A 22,334-nucleotide genomic window follows, 5' to 3' on the forward strand; every position below is an offset into this window, starting at 1 on the left:
AGGGGAGGTGCAGTTTTGGGTGATGCATGATGGTGCATTTGTAGGAGGTGTAGCGTTCAAAGCATTGTGCAGCTGATGCGTGACCTTTGTAGAAGGAGTTCGAGGTCTAATGGGGTCACAGAGGGTTATATTGTGGGTGAAAGTTGGGGTAGGGGTGGAACATGTCAGAGGACCTGGTGGGGCTAGGTTTGGTATAAGGGAGATGCAGCTTTCGGTGATGGACAGTGTTGCATTTGTAGGAGGTGTAGCGTTCGAAGCATTGTGCAGCTGATGCGTGACCTTTGTAGAAGGAGTTTGAGGTCTAATGGGGTCCCAAGGGGTTACAGTTGGAGTAGGGGTGGAACATGTCAGAGGAACTGGTGGTGCTATGTTTGGGATAGGGAAGGTGCAGTTTTGGGTGATGCTTGATGTTGCATTTGCAGGACCGTTTGATGCATTGTGAAGCTGGTTTGTAACATTTGTGGCCGGGGTTCGAGGTTTAATGGGGTCACAGGGGGTTATATTGGGGTTGAAAGTTGGGGTAGGGGTGGAAAATGTCAGAGGACCTGGTGGGGCTATGTTTGGGATAGGGGAGGTGCAGTCTTGGGTGATGCATGATGGTGCATTTGTAGGAGGTGTAGCGTTCAAAGCATTGTGCAGCTGATGCGTGACCTTTGTCGCAGGAGTTCGAGGTCTAATGGGGTCCCAAGGGGTAACAGTTGGAGTAGGGGTGGAACATGTCAGAGGAACTGGTGGTGCTATGTTTGGGATAGGGAAGGTGAAGTCTTGGGTGATGCATGATGGTGCATTTGTAGGAGGTGTAGCGTTCAGAGCATTGTACAGCTGATGCGTTACTTTTGGGGCAGGAGTTTGAGGTCTAATGGGGTCCCAGGGGGTTATATTAGGGGTTAAAGTTGGGGTAGCGGTGGAACAGGTTAGGGGGGCTGACGATACTGTGGTTAGGGTAGGGGTGGTACAGCTTTGGGTGATGCATGATGGTGCATTTGTAGGAGGTGTAGCGTTCAGAGCATTGTGCAGCTGATGCGTTACTTTTGGGGCAGGAGTTTGAGGTCTAATGGGGTCCCAAGGGGTTATATTAGGGGTAACAGATCGAGTCAGGGAGGAACAGGTTAAGGGAGAAGATGATACTATGTTTGGGATAGGGGGGGTGCAGCTTTGGGTGATGCATGATGGTGCATTTGAGGGAGGACTGGAGCAAACAACAGCTACATTTGGAGTCGAAGGTGGTGACACAACCGTATAATAAGGGATCGGGTGTTGGAGGACCGTAGGAGAAGAAGTGGAGCAGGGAATGGAAAGTGCAATTGGTGGAGGTGCAGTTGAGCAAGGGGGTTTGGCGCAGTGCTCAGGGGGGTTTACAGGTGACGGGGAGGTACAGTAAGGCACAATAGTTATTTGGGTGGTGGGATTCGGCGATACAGGACTCTCCGATTGATTTTGCATGGAGCTCAGAGAGACTGTCGGAGGTGGGGAAGCACAGGGGCTGCAGGTTTGTGTCTGGACGGTGCAAGGTTCATGATTTGGAAGCGAGTCTGTTTGTATTTGGGTGGTGCATGGCTCAGAGTGGGCGGTTTTAATTGTGCATTGTTTCTCAATCACCGGTGGAGTTTTCGCTTGGCTCACAGTTTGACTTTGCGCAGTGCAGAACTTTGAGTCTTGTGGCGGGGAGGGGTTCTCAGTTTGAACTTGAGTGGTGCAGACTTTGTTCTTTGAAGGGGATTTTCTGGGGCTTTCAGTCTGGGTGGGAGTGGTGCAGTGGTGCACTTCCTTCCCAGGATCGCTTGTTGTCCGGTTAAATCGTTTTCTCCTCCGTATCGCTGCGGGGGTGCTGCTGCCCTGACGCTTGGATCCGTCTCGACTGGCCACCATGGAGCAGTGAAATGCGTCCACGTTGTGAAGCACTGATGGCGGGCAGCTGTGGCGAGAGTTCTTCACCACGCTAACAGCCGATTTAAAGTCCGTCCTGGAGGGTTTCGACCTCCGTTCCACCGCCGTATAATCCCCAGCAGGACCGTTATGATCCTTGGACACCGACACGTGGTTTTGGGCGAGATACTCATCCTGCGAATCGTGTTCGTCATCGCCATCCATCCCCCGCGAATCCCCGAGGCTTTGACTACGAGTGTGTGAGGACTTATCCAAGCATGGGGAGGTCTGGATGGCGATGGCGGTGCTGGTGATCGAGTTCGTCCTCCTTGTCATCGGTAAAGTCAAGAAGTTGGGCTGCGGTGGAGCCCAGCATCGACGCGTCGGCCCTGGAGTCAACGGATGAGGCGGGGCTCTCGCTAAGAAAGCAGCCACCACCTCTATAGTACTCGCCATATCCCCACGAACAACCCCAACCACGGACGTTTGCTCAGGTAGAGTCCGCGGTCCGTCCCTGTCCATCCACGGTTTTGGCGACCTGTGTTTTCGGAGAGGATGCGGGCTGTCACAATCGGGCCTCGGATGGCTGTTGTGTTCCCCGGTGCCGCTGTTTCCGCTGCTGCTGCTGCCATCTTCCAGGTCTTTGAAGCGGACCTGGTGCGTTCGGTTTCTGCGGCGCTTGAGGCGGCTCTCGATGTCTGGGGAGTCGCGGTTGAGCAGCACCGAGCGTACGGTCATCGTCCCGGGAAGCTTGTCGGCCAACGTGGTGCTCTTGCCGTTGGTTTGGCCCGTGAGCACGTGGTTGGGCTCTTTGCTCACCATGTCTCCGGTTTCTCTCGCTGCCCCAACATCCACAGTCTGTTTGATGTCGTGAAGGCTTAGATGTGTCAGTGCGGCAACAAGGAAAGCGATCCCCTCTTTAATATATTGTCATCACAACAGTGAGAGACCTGCACAGTTGATCGACTGAGTTTCATCACAGAATTGTGTGCAGGCTTTCTCAAATCTGCACAACAAGGACTTCCTCTGCAGCTAAAAGACTGTCCTCCGGAAAGCATTCACAGTTCAAGTTGTAGATATTTTAAGCACAGCGAGTACAAATTAAGTGTAGATCACCGTGATCATTGCTTACCCCTAGAATTAATCTACCTCGTACAAAAATATATGCAGCATCAGATACTCTTTAGAATATAAAGAGTGTACGTTCACTCCCATATCTTCTCAAGTTGTCCGCTTATTTCTCTTTAAACTTCCAGGGAGACGAACTCTTCAGACCGGTAACTAAGCAGGGAGGAAGGAAATGCATCCCGTCCATCTTTCTGCGTCAGCTTGTCAACTTGGCAGATACTCAGTCTCCACCTGCTTTGTCCCCTGGGCCCTCGGGTGATTGGATGCCCAAAGTACGGGGCCGGCCTGCGGACTTCCCCATAATGGCCGATCTATCTCAACTTCTTTTTTTGTTCTCCTTTGCTTTGGACTTTATCTCTCGCTCTTCTTTTCTTAGCTCTTCTCTCGATGACTCATCCTCTCATGGTTTGAAACCCAGCGTGAGTTCCTGAAGAGAGCAAGAGACAAAAAAGAAAAAGAAAGGAGAGTAAGACACTAATTGTTTCCATATTATTGCATTTCCATTCAAACAGATATCGCGCCGGCTCCTGGGGGATAATGGAGATATCAGATATGGCAGCTATTTTAAAAATGCATGAGAGCGAGGTCAACACATGAATGGGAAAGGAAGACATCAATTCAGGAAATGTAATGAAAGGGTGAAGGCGGTAGAAGGAAGGAGAGGATAGGGAAAACACACGAGGTAAATCATCAGCGATAGAAGAAAATATCCACAAAAGATTTAAGACAAAAGAGAGATTATAATCAAGGCCTATTCACATTGACTGAAGGTGTATTCTGTATTCCCTTTATGTGGGCTTACCTTTTTTATATCTAATGTGTGTCTTTTGTATGTATGCAGGGTTACTTGTAAAATAGTGTGTCACAATGCAACCTGATATTGGATTAGCTCAATGTCAAATGCAAATACACAAGTGTATTATTTAAGACAACAGAACAATGTGGCCTTAGAAAAGAAGAAACCAAGATATGAAGTATGCCTTTTATTAAAGAAGCCCTATCCTGCTTTTTGGGGGTTTCCCTTTCCTGCAGTGTGTACTACAGATTTGTGTGCATGTAAATGGTCTGCAGAAACTAACATCTCTCCCACACACTCCTCCCCCTGCCTGAAACGCCTTCTAAAAGCATGTCACAGTAGAGGCTTTAGATACTAAACCTGAAAACGAGGAACTTTGGGATTTTAGCCTTTGCAGACCGTTCACATGCACACAAACCTACAGTAAATAACACACTACAGGAAAGGGAACAACCAAAAGAGCTCAATCTCATCGCCCTCATGTTGTTGTTATATGCTGAAGAAGGCAGGAATGTAAATTATTAGAGATGTCCCGATCCGATCACGTGATCGGGGATCGGAGCCGATCACGTGATTTTCAAAAGATCGGAATCGGGAGAAAAAAAATCGGGGATCGGGATTTTAAAAAAAAAAATTAAATACTTTTTTTAAAATGTTGTATTCAATGTTACAAAACAAAAATGACCATGTTCAAGTCTCAAAGTCATCCTGAGGCCTTAGTTTTGGTTTCAAATTACAGAACATCATGTATGTGTTGCTTCTTTGGGGCTTGTTTTCATAGACCTGCTTATTTCTCTCAAATCTGGCAACAGAGTGGGCGCAGTGTCTAATTGTAGCAGTAAGCTAACGAGTACTGAAAGCTTTATTTTGTTTTGATCCAATGCTGCACAACTGAACTGATCCAATGCTGCTGTGAAAGAAAGAAGCTATATCCATGTTGGATAGAATATCCAATTTAAATAAAAAAATAACCTTAAGGGACAACTTGAATGCTTTTTTTCTCTTAATGCATTGCATAAACATCGGATCGGGAAAAATCGGTATCGGCAAATTGTCAAAATCAAATGATCGGAATCGGATTGGGAGCAAAAAAAGGAGATCGGGACATCCCTAAAAATTATACATTAATTGAATGAGCAGATACTGTATGCTGTTGTTTTTTAATAATCCCGCCTGCACCATTTTCAATTCGCACTTTTTTTAATCTTTTCTAACTTTTCCCCCGTGTTATTTTTATCCAAGTGTATAAGAATGTGTGTATCCAGTTACATGTGATCCCCCACCCTGTGTGCATGCACGTACATCAGTGTTATTCATGGTTGTTTCTGCTCAGGGCTCAGTGAGTTACTCCTCCTGTGTGTGTGTTTTACAGATTTCTCTTCCCCTCCATGTTGAACAGCCCTGTTATCAGTCCTTGATGATGTGCCATGGTGACATCCTTTCTGATTCATCTGGTCACTGTGCGACAGCCTGCCTGCCTCGCTGTATTCAGTAGCATGTTCTCGTCAGTCTGATTCTGCGGCCTCTTCGTGACGATCCATGGCCTTGATACGTATATATATATAAATCACTTCCACTTCCTGTCTGAGCCACTGGCTGCCGTTTGCATTGCACCATCCATGGATCCTTGTTATCTCCTTGTGATGTCCTGACAGTGACAGGATAATTCATCGTGCCGTTTCTCTACCTCCACTCTTTTGTATTTAGGGAGGGGGAGGGTTAATTAGTGACTCCTTCACAGATCCCAGGTTATTTAGGGAGAGAGATACCCAAAGGGGCTGCCACTTTTATTTACGTCCACTGTTTTCATCTCTTTTCTTTCTCGGGCTCTGAAGAGGCGGATCTTTGTCACAACCGCGCCCCCACTGTCAACCCCTTTAAAAAAACATGGTTATTAGGATTAATTATGATTAAAGTCACAGCCGACAGAGCCTCGAGGGGAAATATCAACCACACACACACAAATATTAATGCATTTACAAACAAACCATGGGACTCCTTGTCCTTTTACTTTCTTATCAGTAAGCAAATGGAAGACAGCTCCCTTACTGGATATAGGGGCTGAAACACAAATGCAAATGTGTATTTATAGCGTACTACAATCCGTGTGTATGGAGGCCGACCTCTGCAAACCCACAACAACGGCCCAAATAACATCAATTAGGAGAAACACCCAGCAGTTTCCAAAACGTTGCAAATACAAAGTCATCTTCACCAACTTGACAACGCATGAGCAGCGTTTACTAAAAGCTGCAGAAACCAAACGCTGCAAGAAGTTCAAAACACAACGGAGACATGGGGACACTAAAGAGTGACGCACCCAGCTGGGAGACCAGGGGGCACTAAAAAGAGACGTACCCAGCTGGGAGACCAGGGGACACTAAAAAGAGACGCACATAGCTGGGAGACCAGAGGACTCTAAAAAGAGACGCACCCAGCTGGGAGACCAGGGGACACTAAAAAGTGACACACACAGCTGGGAGACCAGGGGACACTAAGGAGTGACACACACAGCTGGAAGACCAGGGGACACTAAAAAGTGACACACAGCTGGGAGACCAGGGGACACTAAAAAGGGACACACACAGCTGGGAGACCAAGGGACACTAAAGAGTGACGCACACAGCTGGGAGACCAGGGGACACTAAAAAGTGACGCACACAGCTGGGAGACCAGGGGGCACTAAAGAGTGACGCACACAGCTGGGACACCAGGGGACACTAAAGAGTGACGCACACAGCTGGGAGACCAGAGGACACTAAAGAGTGACGCACACAGCTGGGAGACCAGGGGACACTAAAGAGTGACGCACACAGCTGGGAGACCAGGGGACACTAAAGAGTGATGCACACAGCTGGGAGACCAGGGGACACTAAAGAGTGACACACACAGCTGGGAGACCAAGGGACACTAAAGAGTGACGCACACAGCTGGGAGACCAGGGGACACTAAAAAGTGACACACACAGCTGGGAGACCAAGGGACACTAAAGAGTGACGCACACAGCTGGGAGACCAGGGGACACTAAAGAGTGACGCACACAGCTGGGAGACCAGGGGACACTAAAGAGTGACGCACACAGCTGGGAGACCAGGGGACACTAAAGAGTGACGCACACAGCTGGGAGACCAGGGGACACTAAAGAGTGATGCACACAGCTGGGAGACCAGGGGACACTAAAGAGTGACACACACAGCTGGGAGACCAAGGGACACTAAAGAGTGACGCACACAGCTGGGAGACCAGGGGACACTAAAAAGTGACACACACAGCTGGGAGACCAAGGGACACTAAAGAGTGACGCACACAGCTGGGAGACCAGGGGACACTAAAGAGTGACGCACACAGCTGGGAGACCAGGGGGCACTAAAGAGTGACGCACACAGCTGGGAGACCAGGGGACACTAAAGAGTGACGCACACAGCTGGGAGACCAGAGGACACTAAAGAGTGACGCACACAGCTGGGAGACCAGGGGACACTAAAGAGTGACACACACAGCTGGGAGACCAGGGGACACTAAAGAGTGACGCACACAGCTGGGAGACCAGAGGACACTAAAGAGTGACGCACACAGCTGGGAGACCAGGGGACACTAAAGAGTGACACACACAGCTGGGAGACCAGGGGGCACTAAAGAGTGACGCACACAGCTGGGAGACCAGGGGACACTAAAGAGTGACGCACACAGCTGGGAGACCAGAGGACACTAAAGAGTGACGCACACAGCTGGGAGACCAGGGGACACTAAAGAGTGACACACACAGCTGGGAGACCAGGGGACACTAAAGAGTGACGCACACAGCTGGGAAACCAGGGGACACTAAAGAGTGATGCACATAGCTGGAACTGGAGCGCTTGGTCACGTTCAGGATTATAAAGCTGGACAACTGTCTCTGTCGTTGGAAACTTACCTAAAATGTTTGATGGTCTTATTTTAAAAAAAATTGATCACATGACTTCTTCTGATGTTACTGCAGATCTGCGGTAAGCTAGCTAGCTATCGTAGCTAACCTGGTCATTTCAGATCTACTGACAAACACTTACGGTACATCCACACGGCAGCGTGCATTGAAGCTTGCCGTTGGGCGTGTCTGGTGCGCGACCAACAACCGATCACATTAATCTCCCGCCACAGTCACACAAGCACGCGGTTTGATTGGCTTGGCTTTGTACTGGCATATGATTTGATTGGCTGGCGCTTCCGTCGACGCTTGAAAATTTGAACTTTTCTTAACTTTCGAAGCGAGCAACGGAGACTCTCCGTACCAGCTGTGTGTCACTTTTAGTGACCCCTGGTCTCACAGCTATGTGTGTCACTTTTTTGTGTCCCCTGATCTCCCAGCTGTGTGCGTCACTTTTTAGTGTCCCCTGGTCTCCCAGCTGTGTGCGTCACTTTTTAGTGTCCCCTGGTCTCCCGGCTGTGTGCGTCACTCTTTAGGGTCCCCTGGTCTCCCAGCTGTGTGCGTCAGTTTTTCGTGTCCCCTGGTCTCCCAGCTTTGTGCGTCAGTTTTTCGTGTCCCCTGGTCTCCCAGCTGTGTGCGTCACTCTTTAGTGTCCCCTGGTCTCCCAGCTGTGTGCGTCACTCTTTAGTGTCCCCTGGTCTCCCAGCTGTGTGCGTCAGTTTTTCGTGTCCCCTGGTCTCCCAGCTGTGTGCGTCAGTTTTTCGTGTCCCCTGGTCTCCCAGCTGTGTGCGTCACTCTTTAGTGTCCCCTGGTCTCCAGCTGTGTGCGTCACTTTTTCGTGTCCCCTGGTCTCCCAGCTGTGTGCGTCACTTTTTCGTGTCCCCCTGGTTCCGTTGTGTTTTGAGCTTCTTGCAGCGTTTATTTTATGCAGCGCTTTTAGTAAATGCTGAGAATGTTTCCTGAAGTTGGTGAATATGTTTCTTCATGTGTTTGGGCAAATTTGTGTTTTTATATTTGCATGCGTTTGCACCCGTCGGCCTCCGTACATTTTGACCTTGATGAAATCTTTCCTGTCCTCCTATTTTGTCATTATCCCATTTAACAGCATCTGCCAGTCTTCCTAGCCATTTCTGGTAAAAAGCACTCTCCTTTAAACATGCACCATGACAGATTTCCTCCACCAGTCTCAGGACCATTAGCCTTACTCATTCTCTGGGTGCCATCCTGATCCTACCCTCTTTCTTTCCATCGTTCCTCCATCTGCTCCACTGTCACTTACATCTTTCTTCCTCTTCCTCCACCATCACTCGCTCAGCTGCAATCTCCCCCGCTGCCTCTCTTTGTCCCTCCTTTCACAGTTCCTCCATCTCGGCCCGCAAACTACCTTCGGATCAAAATTTACGCTGACAGTTTAATGAATCCGGACCCTCTTAATGCTTCGCTCCTGTGGCTGAGGCTAGCTCTTTCCTACATGTGACATTTTCATGTTGAGCTTTATTGGCAGACAAGAGATCAATCACCCTGCAGGAGAGGAAGGTGTGCAAAGGCATAATGCCAGAAGGGTAATAATTCTTTTTACGCTATTATTTAAGATTTACCACAGACTACTCTGCTTGCTGCCTGCGTCTGAGAAGACTTCACTGTGAATATAGGCTTATGCGCGCGCGTGTGTGTGTGTGTGTGTGTGTGTGTGTGTGTGTGTGTGTGTGTGTGTGCGTGTGTGCATGTGTGTGTGTGTGTGCATGCGTGTGCTTGCGTGCGCGTGTGTTGTGTGTGATGATAAAGCTAAGGTCAAGTCTGATCTCACTATGCTGAGCCATGCTGACACGATTGCAGCGTTTCCACTGCTTGCTATGAAACGGCTCTACTCATCTTGACTCACTGATTTTAGGTTTTTCCTTTAGCAACATTTGTGTATAGTGCTTGTTTAGTATTTTAATGCTACATACAGTTGGAGGTTAAACCCTGCAGAGCAAATATTGGTCATTGTGAATCATCGCTAATAAAGGACCGGCTTATCTAAAGCCAGTTGAGTAGCACTTGAAATGTTTTAGCTCTATGAAACCTGATGTACTCTGTTTTCTTCAAGTTTGTATTTTGTTGGTCGAACTCACTTATTGTAAATCGCTTTGGATAAAAGTGTCAGCTAAATGCAATGTAATCACTTGCCCAACGTCTGTGCATGTAAATGGTCTGCAAGGGCTAAATTCCCTGTGTTCCCTCCAGAGAGTGTTTACATACTGATATACACCTGAACATCAGCAGGAGAGGACTCTTTAAAGTAGAGACACTACATACTGATATACACCTGAACATCAGCAGGAGAGGACTCTTTAAAGTAGAGACACTACATACTGATATACACCTGAACATCAGCAGGAGAGGACTCTTTAAAGTAGAGACACTACATACTGATATACACCTGAACATCAGCAGGAGAGGACTCTTTAAAGTAGAGACACTACATACTGATATACACCTGAACATCAGCAGGAGAGGACTCTTTAAAGTAGAGACACTACATACTGATATACACCTGAACATCAGCAGGAGAGGACTCTTTAAAGTAGAGACACTACATCCTGATATACACCTGAACATCAGCAGGAGAGGACTCTTTAAAGTAGAGACACTACATACTGATATACACCTGAACATCAGCAGGAGAGGACTCTTTAAAGTAGAGACACTACATACTGATATACACCTGAACATCAGCAGGAGAGGACTCTTTAAAGTAGAGACACTACATACTGATATACACCTGAACATCAGCGGGAGAGGACTCTTTAAAGTAGAGACACTACATACTGATATACACCTGAACATCAGCAGGGGAGGACTCTTTAAAGTAGAGACACTACATACTGATATACACCTGAACATCATCAGGAGAGGACTCTTTAAAGTAGAGACACTACATACTGATATACACCTGAACATCAGCAGGAGAGGACTCTTTAAAGTAGAGACACTACATACTGATATACACCTGAACATCAGCAGGAGAGGACTCTTTAAAGTAGAGACACTACATACTGATATACACCTGAAAATTAGCAGGAGAGGACTCTTTAAAATAGAGACACTACATACTGATATACACCTGAACATCAGCAGGAGAGGACTCTTTAAAGTAGAGACACTACATACTGATATACACCTGAACATCAGCAGGAGAGGACTCTTTAAAGTAGAGACACTACATACTGATATACACCTGAACATCAACAGGAGAAGACTCTTTAAAGTAGAGACACTACATACTGATATACACCTGAACATCAGCAGGAGAGGACTCTTTAAAGTAGAGACACTACATACTGATATGCACCTGAACATCAGCAGGAGAGGACTCTTTAAAGTAGAGACACTACACACTGATATACACCTGAACATCAGCAGGAGAGGACTCTTTAAAGTAGAGACACTACATACTGATATACACCTGAACATCAGCAGGAGAGGACTCTTTAAAGTAGAGACACTACATACTGATATACACCTGAACATCAGCAGGAGAGGACTCTTTAAAGTAGAGACACTACATACTGATATACACCTGGACATCAGCAGGAGAGGACTCTTTAAAGTAGAGACACTACATACTGATATACACCTGAACATCAGCAGGAGAGGACTCTTTAAAGTAGAGACACTACATACTGATATACACCTGAACATCAGCAGGAGAGGACTCTTTAAAGTAGAGACACTACATACTGATATACACGTAGTTCAAAAATGAAATAAAGAACCGTTCTCATGCTTCCAAAACACAAGCCCCCCAGAGTGCGGTTGTGCAGATCTAATAATATTATCTTTATATTTCTCAAAAGGCTTTCAGGGAGGTAGAAAATTGCATCCATGCCAATAACACACCTTTGGGTCTCCCTGTGCCGAGGCGCAGAGGAAGGTGCTGTGGAATTGTTATGTAAAGCCATGTCAGATCGCATTGTCTAGGCCACACTTAAAATTGTCAGACAGGACTGAGATGAAGAGGAGGCACAGGAGGAAGAGGAGGGTTATATTTAGAGATGCTACTGTGAATAAAGCAGGAGGAAGAGGAGGAGGAGGGAGGAACCCCTGGCAGCAGAGGAAATGTCATGGTTAGGGTTCAGTGAAGTGGTAAATCAGGAGCATCAGCGTGTCGGGGCGTTTAAGGGTGAGCTGGAGAGGAACAAAGAAACGCTATACGATCAGTTATTGGCCTGGTGAGCAAAGGGAAGGGAAGAGTAATACCTGCACTCTGTCACAGGGACTTAGAGCTCACACAACACATGCACAGTGCACCAGCCTTTGTGCTGTTGTCCAAACACATCTCACATTCAGGGACAGCTCCTTGAGAGCCGCCCGTAGAGGGATATTCTGTGAGGTAAGCAGAACAGCAAAGCGCAGCACAGCAGTGTCTCCAACAGAAGGCTTTTATTTGATACAATAAAACCAGCGAGCACATAAAAAAATGCAGATGTAAGCCCATAAAGGGCGTCGTAGGCACAAAGACGTGTCAACAGATCTGCATGCATCCATAAGCAAAGCTGGAGCAGGAGACCCCCAGAACCTCGCTTCCTTTGACACACTGCTTTTAGAAATCATTTAAAAGTCAAATATGTCGTCCTCAGTGAAATTCCTTCACTGCTGAGAGCTGAAACAGCGTTACGGGAAGCAGCCGCCTCTGACTGATGAAATCTGAAGCCTGATCATGCTCAACAGCAAATTAAATCACACAAACAAACACAAATTAAATCACGATTGTTAACTCATTATACCCGAGGCCACACATTGTTATTCCTGTCAGACAACTTGTTCGAGATGTAAAGGCAGCTTCGTTTGTTTGTTCGTGACTGTCAGTATACTAGTAGAAGAAGAACTATTGTATATTCCGCTAACAGAAAGCTTGAAGGTTTTTCTTTCTCACAACAAAATGGAGCTATTGTGCTCGGCGCCCCGGCTGAGGAAGCCTACCTGCATATCACTTGTTCAGCACTAGACACCACAAATACCAACGTTTGAAACTAAATGGTGTGCAAAGGCTAAAATCCCCGTGTTCCCTCCGGAGGGGGTTTCTCTCCCACACACACTTTGTATGTTTCTCTCACTCTCTAACCTCTATTGGTCCAGTACAAATATGTCAACGCTGCCCTGTCCTTTACACAGACACAAAGTCATGGTGCCGCTCATCACTCAGAGGACGGCTGCTTCTCGTTTCCTTGAAGGAGGACGGATTACTTTTACCTCGAGAGCCAGCGATGGTTTGTTCCATCTGTCCTCTTTGTGACCAAAATCCTCTGACTAATATGCAATCCCTACATGTAGGCCAATGGATTGTGATAAGCACACTTAGCCAACTGTGAGCACATTTGAGGCTGCACGAGAATCTGTGGAAGAGTAAACATTGTTGACTAGTAATGTAATGCAGTCTATGCAACAGTATCTTGTTGTTATTTATTTGATTTAAGTATTGCCAGTTCTGCAAAACCCATATTTGTACACAAGCTAACTGTCAGTATACACAGCTTTCCACTTTAACAATACTGCACATATTTATTTAGTATTTTGTTAATGTCGTTTTTTGTATTTTTAGTCATGTCATTTGTCCAAATCCTATAAGTATAATAAAAAAAATTATAGTTTTTTTTTAATAGTTATTATTTTGTGGTTGTTCTTCTTACCGTGTATCTTCTTTAACTGTGTTTCTGTATGCACCAAGACACATTCCTCCAACCTACTGTGTCTGATTCTTTCCTTTATGCCGATTCAGAGAGGTTTGTCTTCCCAAAACTCTACAGATATATAAACATATTGATGTGTCCGGTTCACAGCAGCATGCAATGTCCCTTTCCATCACAGTGTGTTCCTCAGAAAGCCGAGCTGCTGTCAGTCCAACAGAAACACCTGCAGACAGACACATCCATAGAGCCAGTGGAAGTTAGGGAGTACTTTAACTTCTAAATGAAGTGTTGGAAGACATGTGAAAAGGAGGAAAGGGGATGCTGGGAGATGGAGGATAGCTGACCCTTAGGGGTGTCAAACATACGTGACAACATTTACAAACATACCTGAGGGACAAAACTGGTCTTTAAACCGCAATATTCACAACTTTGATATCTTTTGTATGTACACATTTTATTTACGTGGAGGGGGTAACGGCCCGTCCACACAGCAGCTTTAAAAAACATCTTGAAAATCTTGAAGGTGGGCGTGTCTGAAAGCTTGGGGATTTTTTTCGAGCAACGCGACCAACAACCAATCACAGGAATGTCCCGCCCCCGACATACAAAGCAAAAAACCCCGGGGATTTTATGCGAGCAATATATATATATAAACTCCCCAAACAGGCGAAAACCTACCAGTTTCACCCACTGTCTCTGCCACCTCCCTCCATGCCTGGTTCCTCCGGTTTGTATCCCAGTAAATAGTTCTGGTCGTAAAGAACCGGGTGATTTGCTACCGTAATATCTCGTTTGGAATATGAGGAAATGAACTGCGGTCTGGCTCTCCCAGCTTGCACGCGGTTTGATTGGCTAGCGCTTGTACTAGCGGGATTTGCATAAACGGGATTTGATTGGCTGACGCTTCCAGCTCAGCTTCAAAAGTTGAACATTGCTCAACTTTTGAATCCTGAAAATCCTGAAAATCCTAGAAATCTTCGCTTTGCTTCCCCACAATGCAGTTCGGCGAAAAGCGAGGCAAAGTGACGTCACCCCATTCAAAGTGAATGGGCAGAGAAGCGTTGGAAGATTTTTTTAACGCTGCTGTGTGGACGGGCCGTAACCGGACCTTCTTCCTAAACAGTTCCCACTTTAGTGTTGTGTGCAGGTGTGATACTACACAGGTGTGGGAATGAATGTCATTTCTAGATCCTGACTTTATCATAAAGTAAAAAACGATTTTGCTCAGTTCCAGATACCGGGGACTAAATGTTGTTGTAGTTACTCTGTTGTAAGGCAGATGTGTAAATGGTAAACTAAAACAGTTGCACTTATGTTCCATGAGAAATGTCAGGTTGTTCCTAATGTTTCGTTAAAAGATAGTTCGTTAAATGTGAGCTTTTCAGAATGTATGCAGCAAATCAAAGGGAACCATTTGTAGTTTATTATGATGTTTCTGCTCAGACGCTCTGGAGATCAGATTGGTCAGAATGTGGCCCCTGGACTAAAATGAGTTTGAGACCGCTGCTTTAAAACACGAGGTAAACAGTGCAGTGTGGAGAACAGGAACACACAGCAGTAACAGCAGCGTCCCCTCACACCTGCGCAGGGACAGTGTGTGCACGCATGCATGAGAGAGTGTGTATGCAATTACATTTGTATTACGCGTGTCAATGACAAGATTGCTGTGAGAGTTAATTGAGCCTCGTGGAGGGTTTGAAAATGTAAACGCATAATGTAAAGCACTCTAATATTATTGAGATGCATTAACAATTTCACACGCTGCTTGAAAATGAAATGAAGCCAGAACACACACACACACACACACACACACACACACACACACACACACACAGAGAGAGAGAGACAGACACACACAGAGACACACACAGAGACACACACAGAGACACACACACACACACACACACACACACACACACACACACGGAATTCCCTCACTCAGTGCCGCCTCCTCCTCAAACTTTCTGCGTACCACCCCACCACCACCACCACACAAACACACACACACACACACACATTCTTGACAAATACGCAATGAAAGCACGCTGCAGGAATCTGTAAAGCTACATCACTGACACACCAATCTAAGCTCCTCACAAAGCTGCACAATCTGAGGGAAATAACTCCCACACCTGCAGTAATGCAAATCCCAGCATCCAAACACACACACACACACACACACACACACAGCTTGGGGCACAGGAAAACACCTCCATTGTAATTGTCTTCTCGCACTATTTTATTGTTTTTTGAATGTGTTTTATTGTGTTATATATATTATGTTGCATTGTTTGAGATTCCTGGGACTACTGTAGCTACTGTGCATATCACAATAAAGCCTTTGAATCCACACACACACACACACACACACACACACACACACACACACACACACACACACACACACACACACACACACACACACACACACACACACACACACACACACACACACACACACACACACACACACACACACACACACACACACACACACACACACACACACACACACACACACACAAAATGCATGCTTGCACGTGTGTGTGCACCAGAAGGACGTGCACTGCCTCTCTTTCCATCTCACAGTCCAGCAGGCAGAAAGTAAATAGCGGTTGCGTTCTGTAGAAAATAAAAACAGATACTTGTGTGATGTTGTTAAAACCCTCGGCTTGTGCTGCTGAGAGGAGGCTGAAACTGAGTCACACATACCTCATCTTTCTCCCCCTCTGTGGCTCCTCTTCTCCTCCGCTATTCCTTCACGTTTCCTCCATCCCTCCGGCGTTCATGTTTGCTCTTATCCCCTCTGTTTGCAGTCCATCTGACTCCCCCTTTCCCTCTCCCCCTTTCCTCTCTGCTTTGTATCTTCTTCTTTTTTCTATCTCCCTTCCTCCCGTGGATTCCTGGCGTTCACGTGGGAACCGTTTCATCCATCCTGCTGCCTCGCTGCTGTCTGTAAGTGGAAGTGAATGGACAGGAGGGGGAGCAAGAAGACAAGAGTGAGCAAACAGCCAGTTATCCTCTCACTTCCCCCCGTCTTCCCTCTCTCCCCCTTTCTCTCTGCGTCTCTCCATCATGACCTCCCCTCTGTGTCGCCATGCAAGCCCCTGTATCCTTGTGAGGGAGGGAGGGAGGGAGGGAGGGAGTAAGAGGTGGAGCTATAGTGAGTCGGTCTAATTAAAAAGCAGAGTATGTACAGCTGCAGAGAGGGGAGGAGAGAGGGGGGGAAATGGATCAAGGGGGTGGGACTAAGGGACAGAAAGGGGGAGGAAATGAGCGGCGATTGAGAGGGTTACTTTAAAATGTAATCTGTTACCATAACTAGTTACATGTCCAAAAAGGAATAATAAAGGGACTTCAAAAAAATGAAATCTAAGTATCAAAATAAAAAAGTAATCTGATTACCTTCTTTGGATTACCTCAATATCAAATGCAATGCAAATACAAATAAGATAAAATAAATAACAATATGTTTTACTTAAGTGTATTCAACCTCAGGTATCTGAGTGTTGTTATGTTTGCCTTGTAATGAAATGATTTCTTAAAATTCAAATACAAAAAATACACAATAAAAGAAGTAACCAAGATATTTCATATCAGAATCAGAATACCTTCATTCGACCCACAGAGGGGAGATGTGCAGCGCTACAGCAGGAAAGAGCCACAGACAGCTTAGTGTTGCAGATCTTACATGCGTTAAAAAAGTACTACGTTATAATATAATAAACAATATGCTAAAAAAAGATAAAAACTAAGAAAGTTACATAATTTTCAAAAACACAGATCAAAAACAAATCAAATCTACAAATTAAATCCTGTAGCAGTTCTTAGGATTTAGCAGCCCGGTATATATTACAGTTATTAAAGATGCATATGTATATAAAGTACATATTGCACATGAGGGTATTTAACAGCAGCAAGTTACACAATCTACAAAATACAAGATCCATACCTTGTAACAGTAACAAGGGTTTAGCAGCCAGGTAGAAATTACAGTTATTATCAACAATGTAGTGACAGTAATAGTACACAAATGCTGTTTAAGCTTAATACATTCATCAGAATCATAGTGTATTTTCGTTTAATTAATCAGGTGTCTACTGAATTAAAAAATATATTAAAACGGTTTTGTTTCCGTTTTCGTTTTGTGGTTTTTTGTCCTAAATGTTTTGGTTTCGTCTCACCTTGAGGGCCAGGCCCTCCCATTTGACATTCCTGCCCTCCCCCAATAAACACGTTTTTTATTATTTATAAAAATATATATATACATATTTTTTATTTTGTTAATTATAAATAAACTGTAAACTTTTATGCTACTATGTATGTGATGTCAGATAGTAACTAAAAAAAAAGAAATTGCAGGCTACGTCAAATAAATGCATATGTGTCTGTTGTGATTCGTCCACATTTAGACCAATCACAGTGTCACACTCTGCCGCCTATTCTGGATTTGTTTATTGTGCATTCTGTAAACTCCCATTTTTGTTTGAATTACAAAATGGACATCAGAAATTGGCTTAAAAGGTCAAAGGATTTATTAAAACGTTGCAGCAGCACGCCTTAATGTCACAAGCTTGACCTCGGCAAACCCAGGGGCTCAGTTAGCGAGCCCAAGCCTTGACTCATCAAGGCGGCCGCCACCAACGCTGTCTTCCGAGGCACAGCTCCTTGTGCCATTACCACCTGCGTTGCACACCCTATACCACACCCGCCATCCTCCTCCTCCTCCTCCTCCTCCGCCGCCTCCTCCTCCTCCTCCTCCTCCTCCTCCACTACAGACGCTACCTTGCAGCACATCGACAGGTACTATTGGGCCAGCAACCGCTCAAAGACCAACAGCCCCAGGTGATCTTGGGGTTAATAAACCCAACCAGGTGAAACTGGATCGTTATCCAGGGAGATTGTTTTCAGGAAAGAAGCGCACTTTTGCCACTGCATGGTACAACAACAGACCATGGGTTGAATATTCCTTAAAAACAGACGCAGCCTTTTGTTTCCCCTGTAGACAGTTTAAAGTAAATACGTCTTCATCTGATGCGGCTTTTACTGTCAAAGGTTTTTGCGAATGTTAACACGCCTTACAGACTGATAAAGGACTGCTAAGGCATGCCGCATCAAAAGAACACATTTCATGTGAGAGTTTTTGGAGAGAGAGACAGATACGCGAGGAAACAAATAAGGAAATGAGTACTTTGGTGCAGATCAGCTGGCACGGAACCGTTATTACGTGTCAGCTGTCGTTGATATTATAGCTTTTTTAGCTGTCAACCAACTCCCTCTCAGAGGTGACCACGATTCACTCCACAGCATGTCCGAGTCAGGCAGTGGGCTCTTCCTATCGCTGTTAGAGTATACGCTGCACAAAGATGCAGAGTTGGCCAAAATAATGTTCTAAGTTAGCTCGGCTGAGCGAAAGGATGCACCTGCACTGCCTAGGAAAATAAACCACGGGCTAAACAGTTCATCGTCTCCGTGTCTACTATTTATTTCCGAGTGCAACGATGATGAAGCTGCCACCCTCAACCAGTGTGCCTTGCTCGTGATTTACCAGTGTTTGTGCTGTCACGCACACGATGTTTCAAAAGTGGTTTCTATGTTGCCCTTTATTTGTGTATGAATTTGCGATAAGTGCGTCTTTACGCAATGCTGTTGGCTTTGCTGTTATATATTGTGCCGCAGGCCCGCAGCACAGGACGGTTTTGTGTGCCCTCCCATGAAAATCATATGCCCTCCCTTTAGATTTGTTCTGGCGCCGGGTCTGATGTCTATAATATATCATCCTGCTAGTTACTGTATCTAATATATATTTTATTTAAAAGTAATCTGATGACTTTCTGATGTAATTGTAATTAAATACAGTTTCTTTTTTTGTATCCTGATGACGGGTCTCTCGTGGTGTGAGGTGACAGGAAACAAGGTCAGCAGGAGAGACTGCAGAAAGGTCGTGGAGGGGGGGAGAAAAGGAGGGAGAAGGAGATAGGAACAGGCAGGTAGCGTTATTCTAAAGATATCTCCCATATGGGGGGGGGGGGGGCTGTGAGCCGCAGGATAATAGAGACACATGGACAACAGAGCAAGGTTAAACAGCTCTGAATTAACATGCAGGTGTTGTGCACGCATGCAAATCAAAAAGCTTTTAATTAATCAGGGTTTTCATTTAGGGGGTTTCTGTGGTTTGGGTCCAGGCTGGACGACAATAACAAATTGATTTATCGATTGTTATTCAATTTACAATGCTGCTTCTCCTTCATTGTGTTTTGTGCTTTACAGATCCGAGCAAATGGTCAGAGCTCAATATCTGCGCTCAACGTAAACACTTCTAAATACCGGAAAGATCCTGATTGTGCAACCTTGTCGAATTATTAAACAAGATATGATTGCATAGTATATATAATTAGTTACCGTTAAAACCATTCAAGAATTTCAAATACATACATTTTGATTTCTTTATGTTTTAAATTGTTTTCCCTCTGTCTGAAACCAGAGCCCAGTCTGCTCTGATTGGTTAGCTGGCTCACTCTGTTGTGATTGGTTCACCACTTAGAGATGTCCCGCCCCTTAGCCTATCAGTACAATGTGTTGGAGCGCTAGCCAATAGAGTGCCACAGTGACGCGTCCTAAAACCCGGAAGTAAACTCCTTCCGGTTCCCTCGACAAAAACCAAAGAAAATTTGTCCATAGGATTTTGGAAAATAGCTGGAAATAAGGTCTGTGGTTGAGACGCATTTAAGAGACGGATCACGTTTTGTTCGGTCGGATAATCTCCACATGTCTACACTACTTTTATCATTTTCTAATCATAAACCTATCGATTAGATCGTTTTTTGTCGAAGGAACCGGAAGTGGTCAAATGCTACCTTGCTTCCGGGTTTTAGGACGCGTCACTGTGGCACTCTATAGGAGCGTGTTACAAAGTGATGTCATTATTTGACTGAAGTAAACAAAGGAGTTTTGGGGTTTTAGGTAGAGTGTGGTAAAGAAACTCCCTCGAGAGTGAACAAAGACATTTTAGCCTTAGAAGACCATTTACATGCACTAAAACCTATATAACACACTACAGCAGACTAAGGCCTCTTTAAGGTGTTTTCATGCGTGGTTCTTGTTTAATAAAAACATAAGAAATGTTCTCTTAAAAGGTAGGGTAGGTAATTTTGGAGAAACCAGCTCGAGTGCGCTAGAATTTGAAAATAAACAACCGGAAAAAATCTGCCACTTCCTTACAGAGCCCCTCCTCCAACACACACGAACGCGCACATGACCAATGAGGGCACGAGATCAGTTTGTGCACAGATGGAAGGCTGACAGGCAGGTAGGCCATCCAGTTACTTTAGCCGGCTCAGATGATTGGTCGTGCTTTTTACCGTACCACGGCTTCCACAGATGAGATTTTGTATGTATTTTTTGTCAAAGCACTTCAGATATTCATTGCTATCGGGACGTTAAGAGCATTCCATGGAATATAACAACAAGTGTATCTCGAGCCGGTTTCTCAAACTTACCTACCCCACCTTTAATGCTGAAAATGGAAATGGAGCCCATCATCAGCCTGTTGTCACCTGAGGCTGCGAGCACACCTTAAACAGACGGAGAGATACAGTCTACACCTTCATGCCTGAAGGGCTGAGACATCTCATCCCATGTTATCGGCTCTGATCACTTATCTCGTCCCATCTCCTCTCTCTGTCTCACTAACATTAACATCCCGGCGAATCTCATTTTTACATCTCTGCCATGTTCCACTTACACACGCTCAGACCTCATTTCTGGGAATCAGCGTTTAAAATGGATTTCAAATAGAATTTCATGGAAAGAGGAACGATTACTCCCACATGATTTAAAACAGCTGAATGAACATGATGCATCATGGGATACATATGGAATACTAGCTATATATTTATATAGAGTCAAGCATGTTATCCATATTAACATAACCCACACATTGCATGGATAACTTTGCATATATCCATTTAAACACACACATCTTACACAAGGGGTAGAAATCACAGTTGTTCAAATACACATTTTCTAAATCTGGGGACTTGACGAGGATGTTTTGTGCTAAAACATAGTTAGTATAACATTTGACAGGAAAACAGACTGAATTGGTATCTAAAAATTAAGATAAAATAGGTCACAATAATGTGAAAAATGTGCGTGATCCATAAAGCATTACTTTATTTGGATATCATTAAAACACAGAGCTCCCATTAATCTATGAGATCTGATGTTGTGTGCATACTGCAAGCTGAAATTAATCTATACGCCTACTGCCTGAATTTGCTTTATGTGTTTCCCTTTCTTTGGTTAATCTGCTAGTTTTTTAATTCGGCAAGTGAACCCATTTCTTAATGTGTGTGTGAGCTTAAAGGGGCCCTATTTCATTAGTGTGTATCTACTTTAAAGAGTCCTCTCAAGCTGACGTTCAGGTGCATTATATCAGCATGTACTGGAGTGTCTCTACTTTAAAGAGTCCTCTCCTGCTGATGTTCAGGTGTATATCATTATGTAGTGTCTCTACTTTAAAGAGTCCTCTCCTGCTGATGTTCAGCTGTATATCAGTATGTAGTGTCTCTACTTTAAAGAGTCCTCTCCTGCTGATGTTCAGGTGTATATCAGTATGTAGTGTCTCTACTTTAAAGAGTCCTCTCCTGCTGATGTTCAGGTGTATATCAGTGTGTAGTGTCTCTACTTTAAAGAGTTCTCTCCTGCTGATGTTCAGGTGTATATCAGTATGTAGTGTCTCTACTTTAAATAGTCCTCTCCTACTGATCTTCAGGTGTATATCAGTATGTAGTGTCTCTACTTTAAAGAGTCCTCTCCTGCTGATGTTCAGCTGTATATCAGTATGTAGTGTCTCTACTTTAAAGAGTCCTCTCCTGCTGATGTTCAGGTGTATATCAGTATGTAGTGTCTCTACTTTAAAGAGTCCTCTCCTGCTGATGTTCAGGTGTATATCAGTGTGTAGTGT

The 22,334-nt window shown here is 45.0% G+C and overlaps 1 protein-coding gene across 6 annotated transcripts in view; it reads right to left on the reverse strand.

Moving 5' to 3' along the window:
* LOC307025479 (uncharacterized protein) overlaps positions 1-22,334 on the reverse strand; it is a 65,606-nt gene that overhangs the window by 34,097 nt on the left and 9,175 nt on the right. For 2 of the 6 annotated variants that reach the window (XM_079660192.1, XM_079660189.1), the window contains exons 1-2: positions 16,079-16,467; positions 1-3,421 (exon numbers count right to left, since the gene is read on the reverse strand). The exon at positions 1-3,421 is cut by the window's left edge and continues 1,772 nt beyond it. In XM_079660192.1, coding sequence (XP_079516318.1) covers positions 1-2,688 — 2,688 coding nt within the window. In that variant the 5' untranslated portion in view covers positions 2,689-3,421; positions 16,079-16,467. Of the gene's footprint in view, positions 3,422-16,078; positions 16,469-22,334 lie in introns of those variants that run through there. The other 4 variants (XM_079660194.1, XM_079660193.1, XM_079660190.1 and 1 more) reach the window with 3 other exon arrangements.

This window comes from Notothenia rossii, assembly GCF_949606895.1.
Source record: "Notothenia rossii genome assembly, chromosome: 11".
NCBI lineage: Eukaryota > Metazoa > Chordata > Actinopteri > Perciformes > Nototheniidae > Notothenia > Notothenia rossii.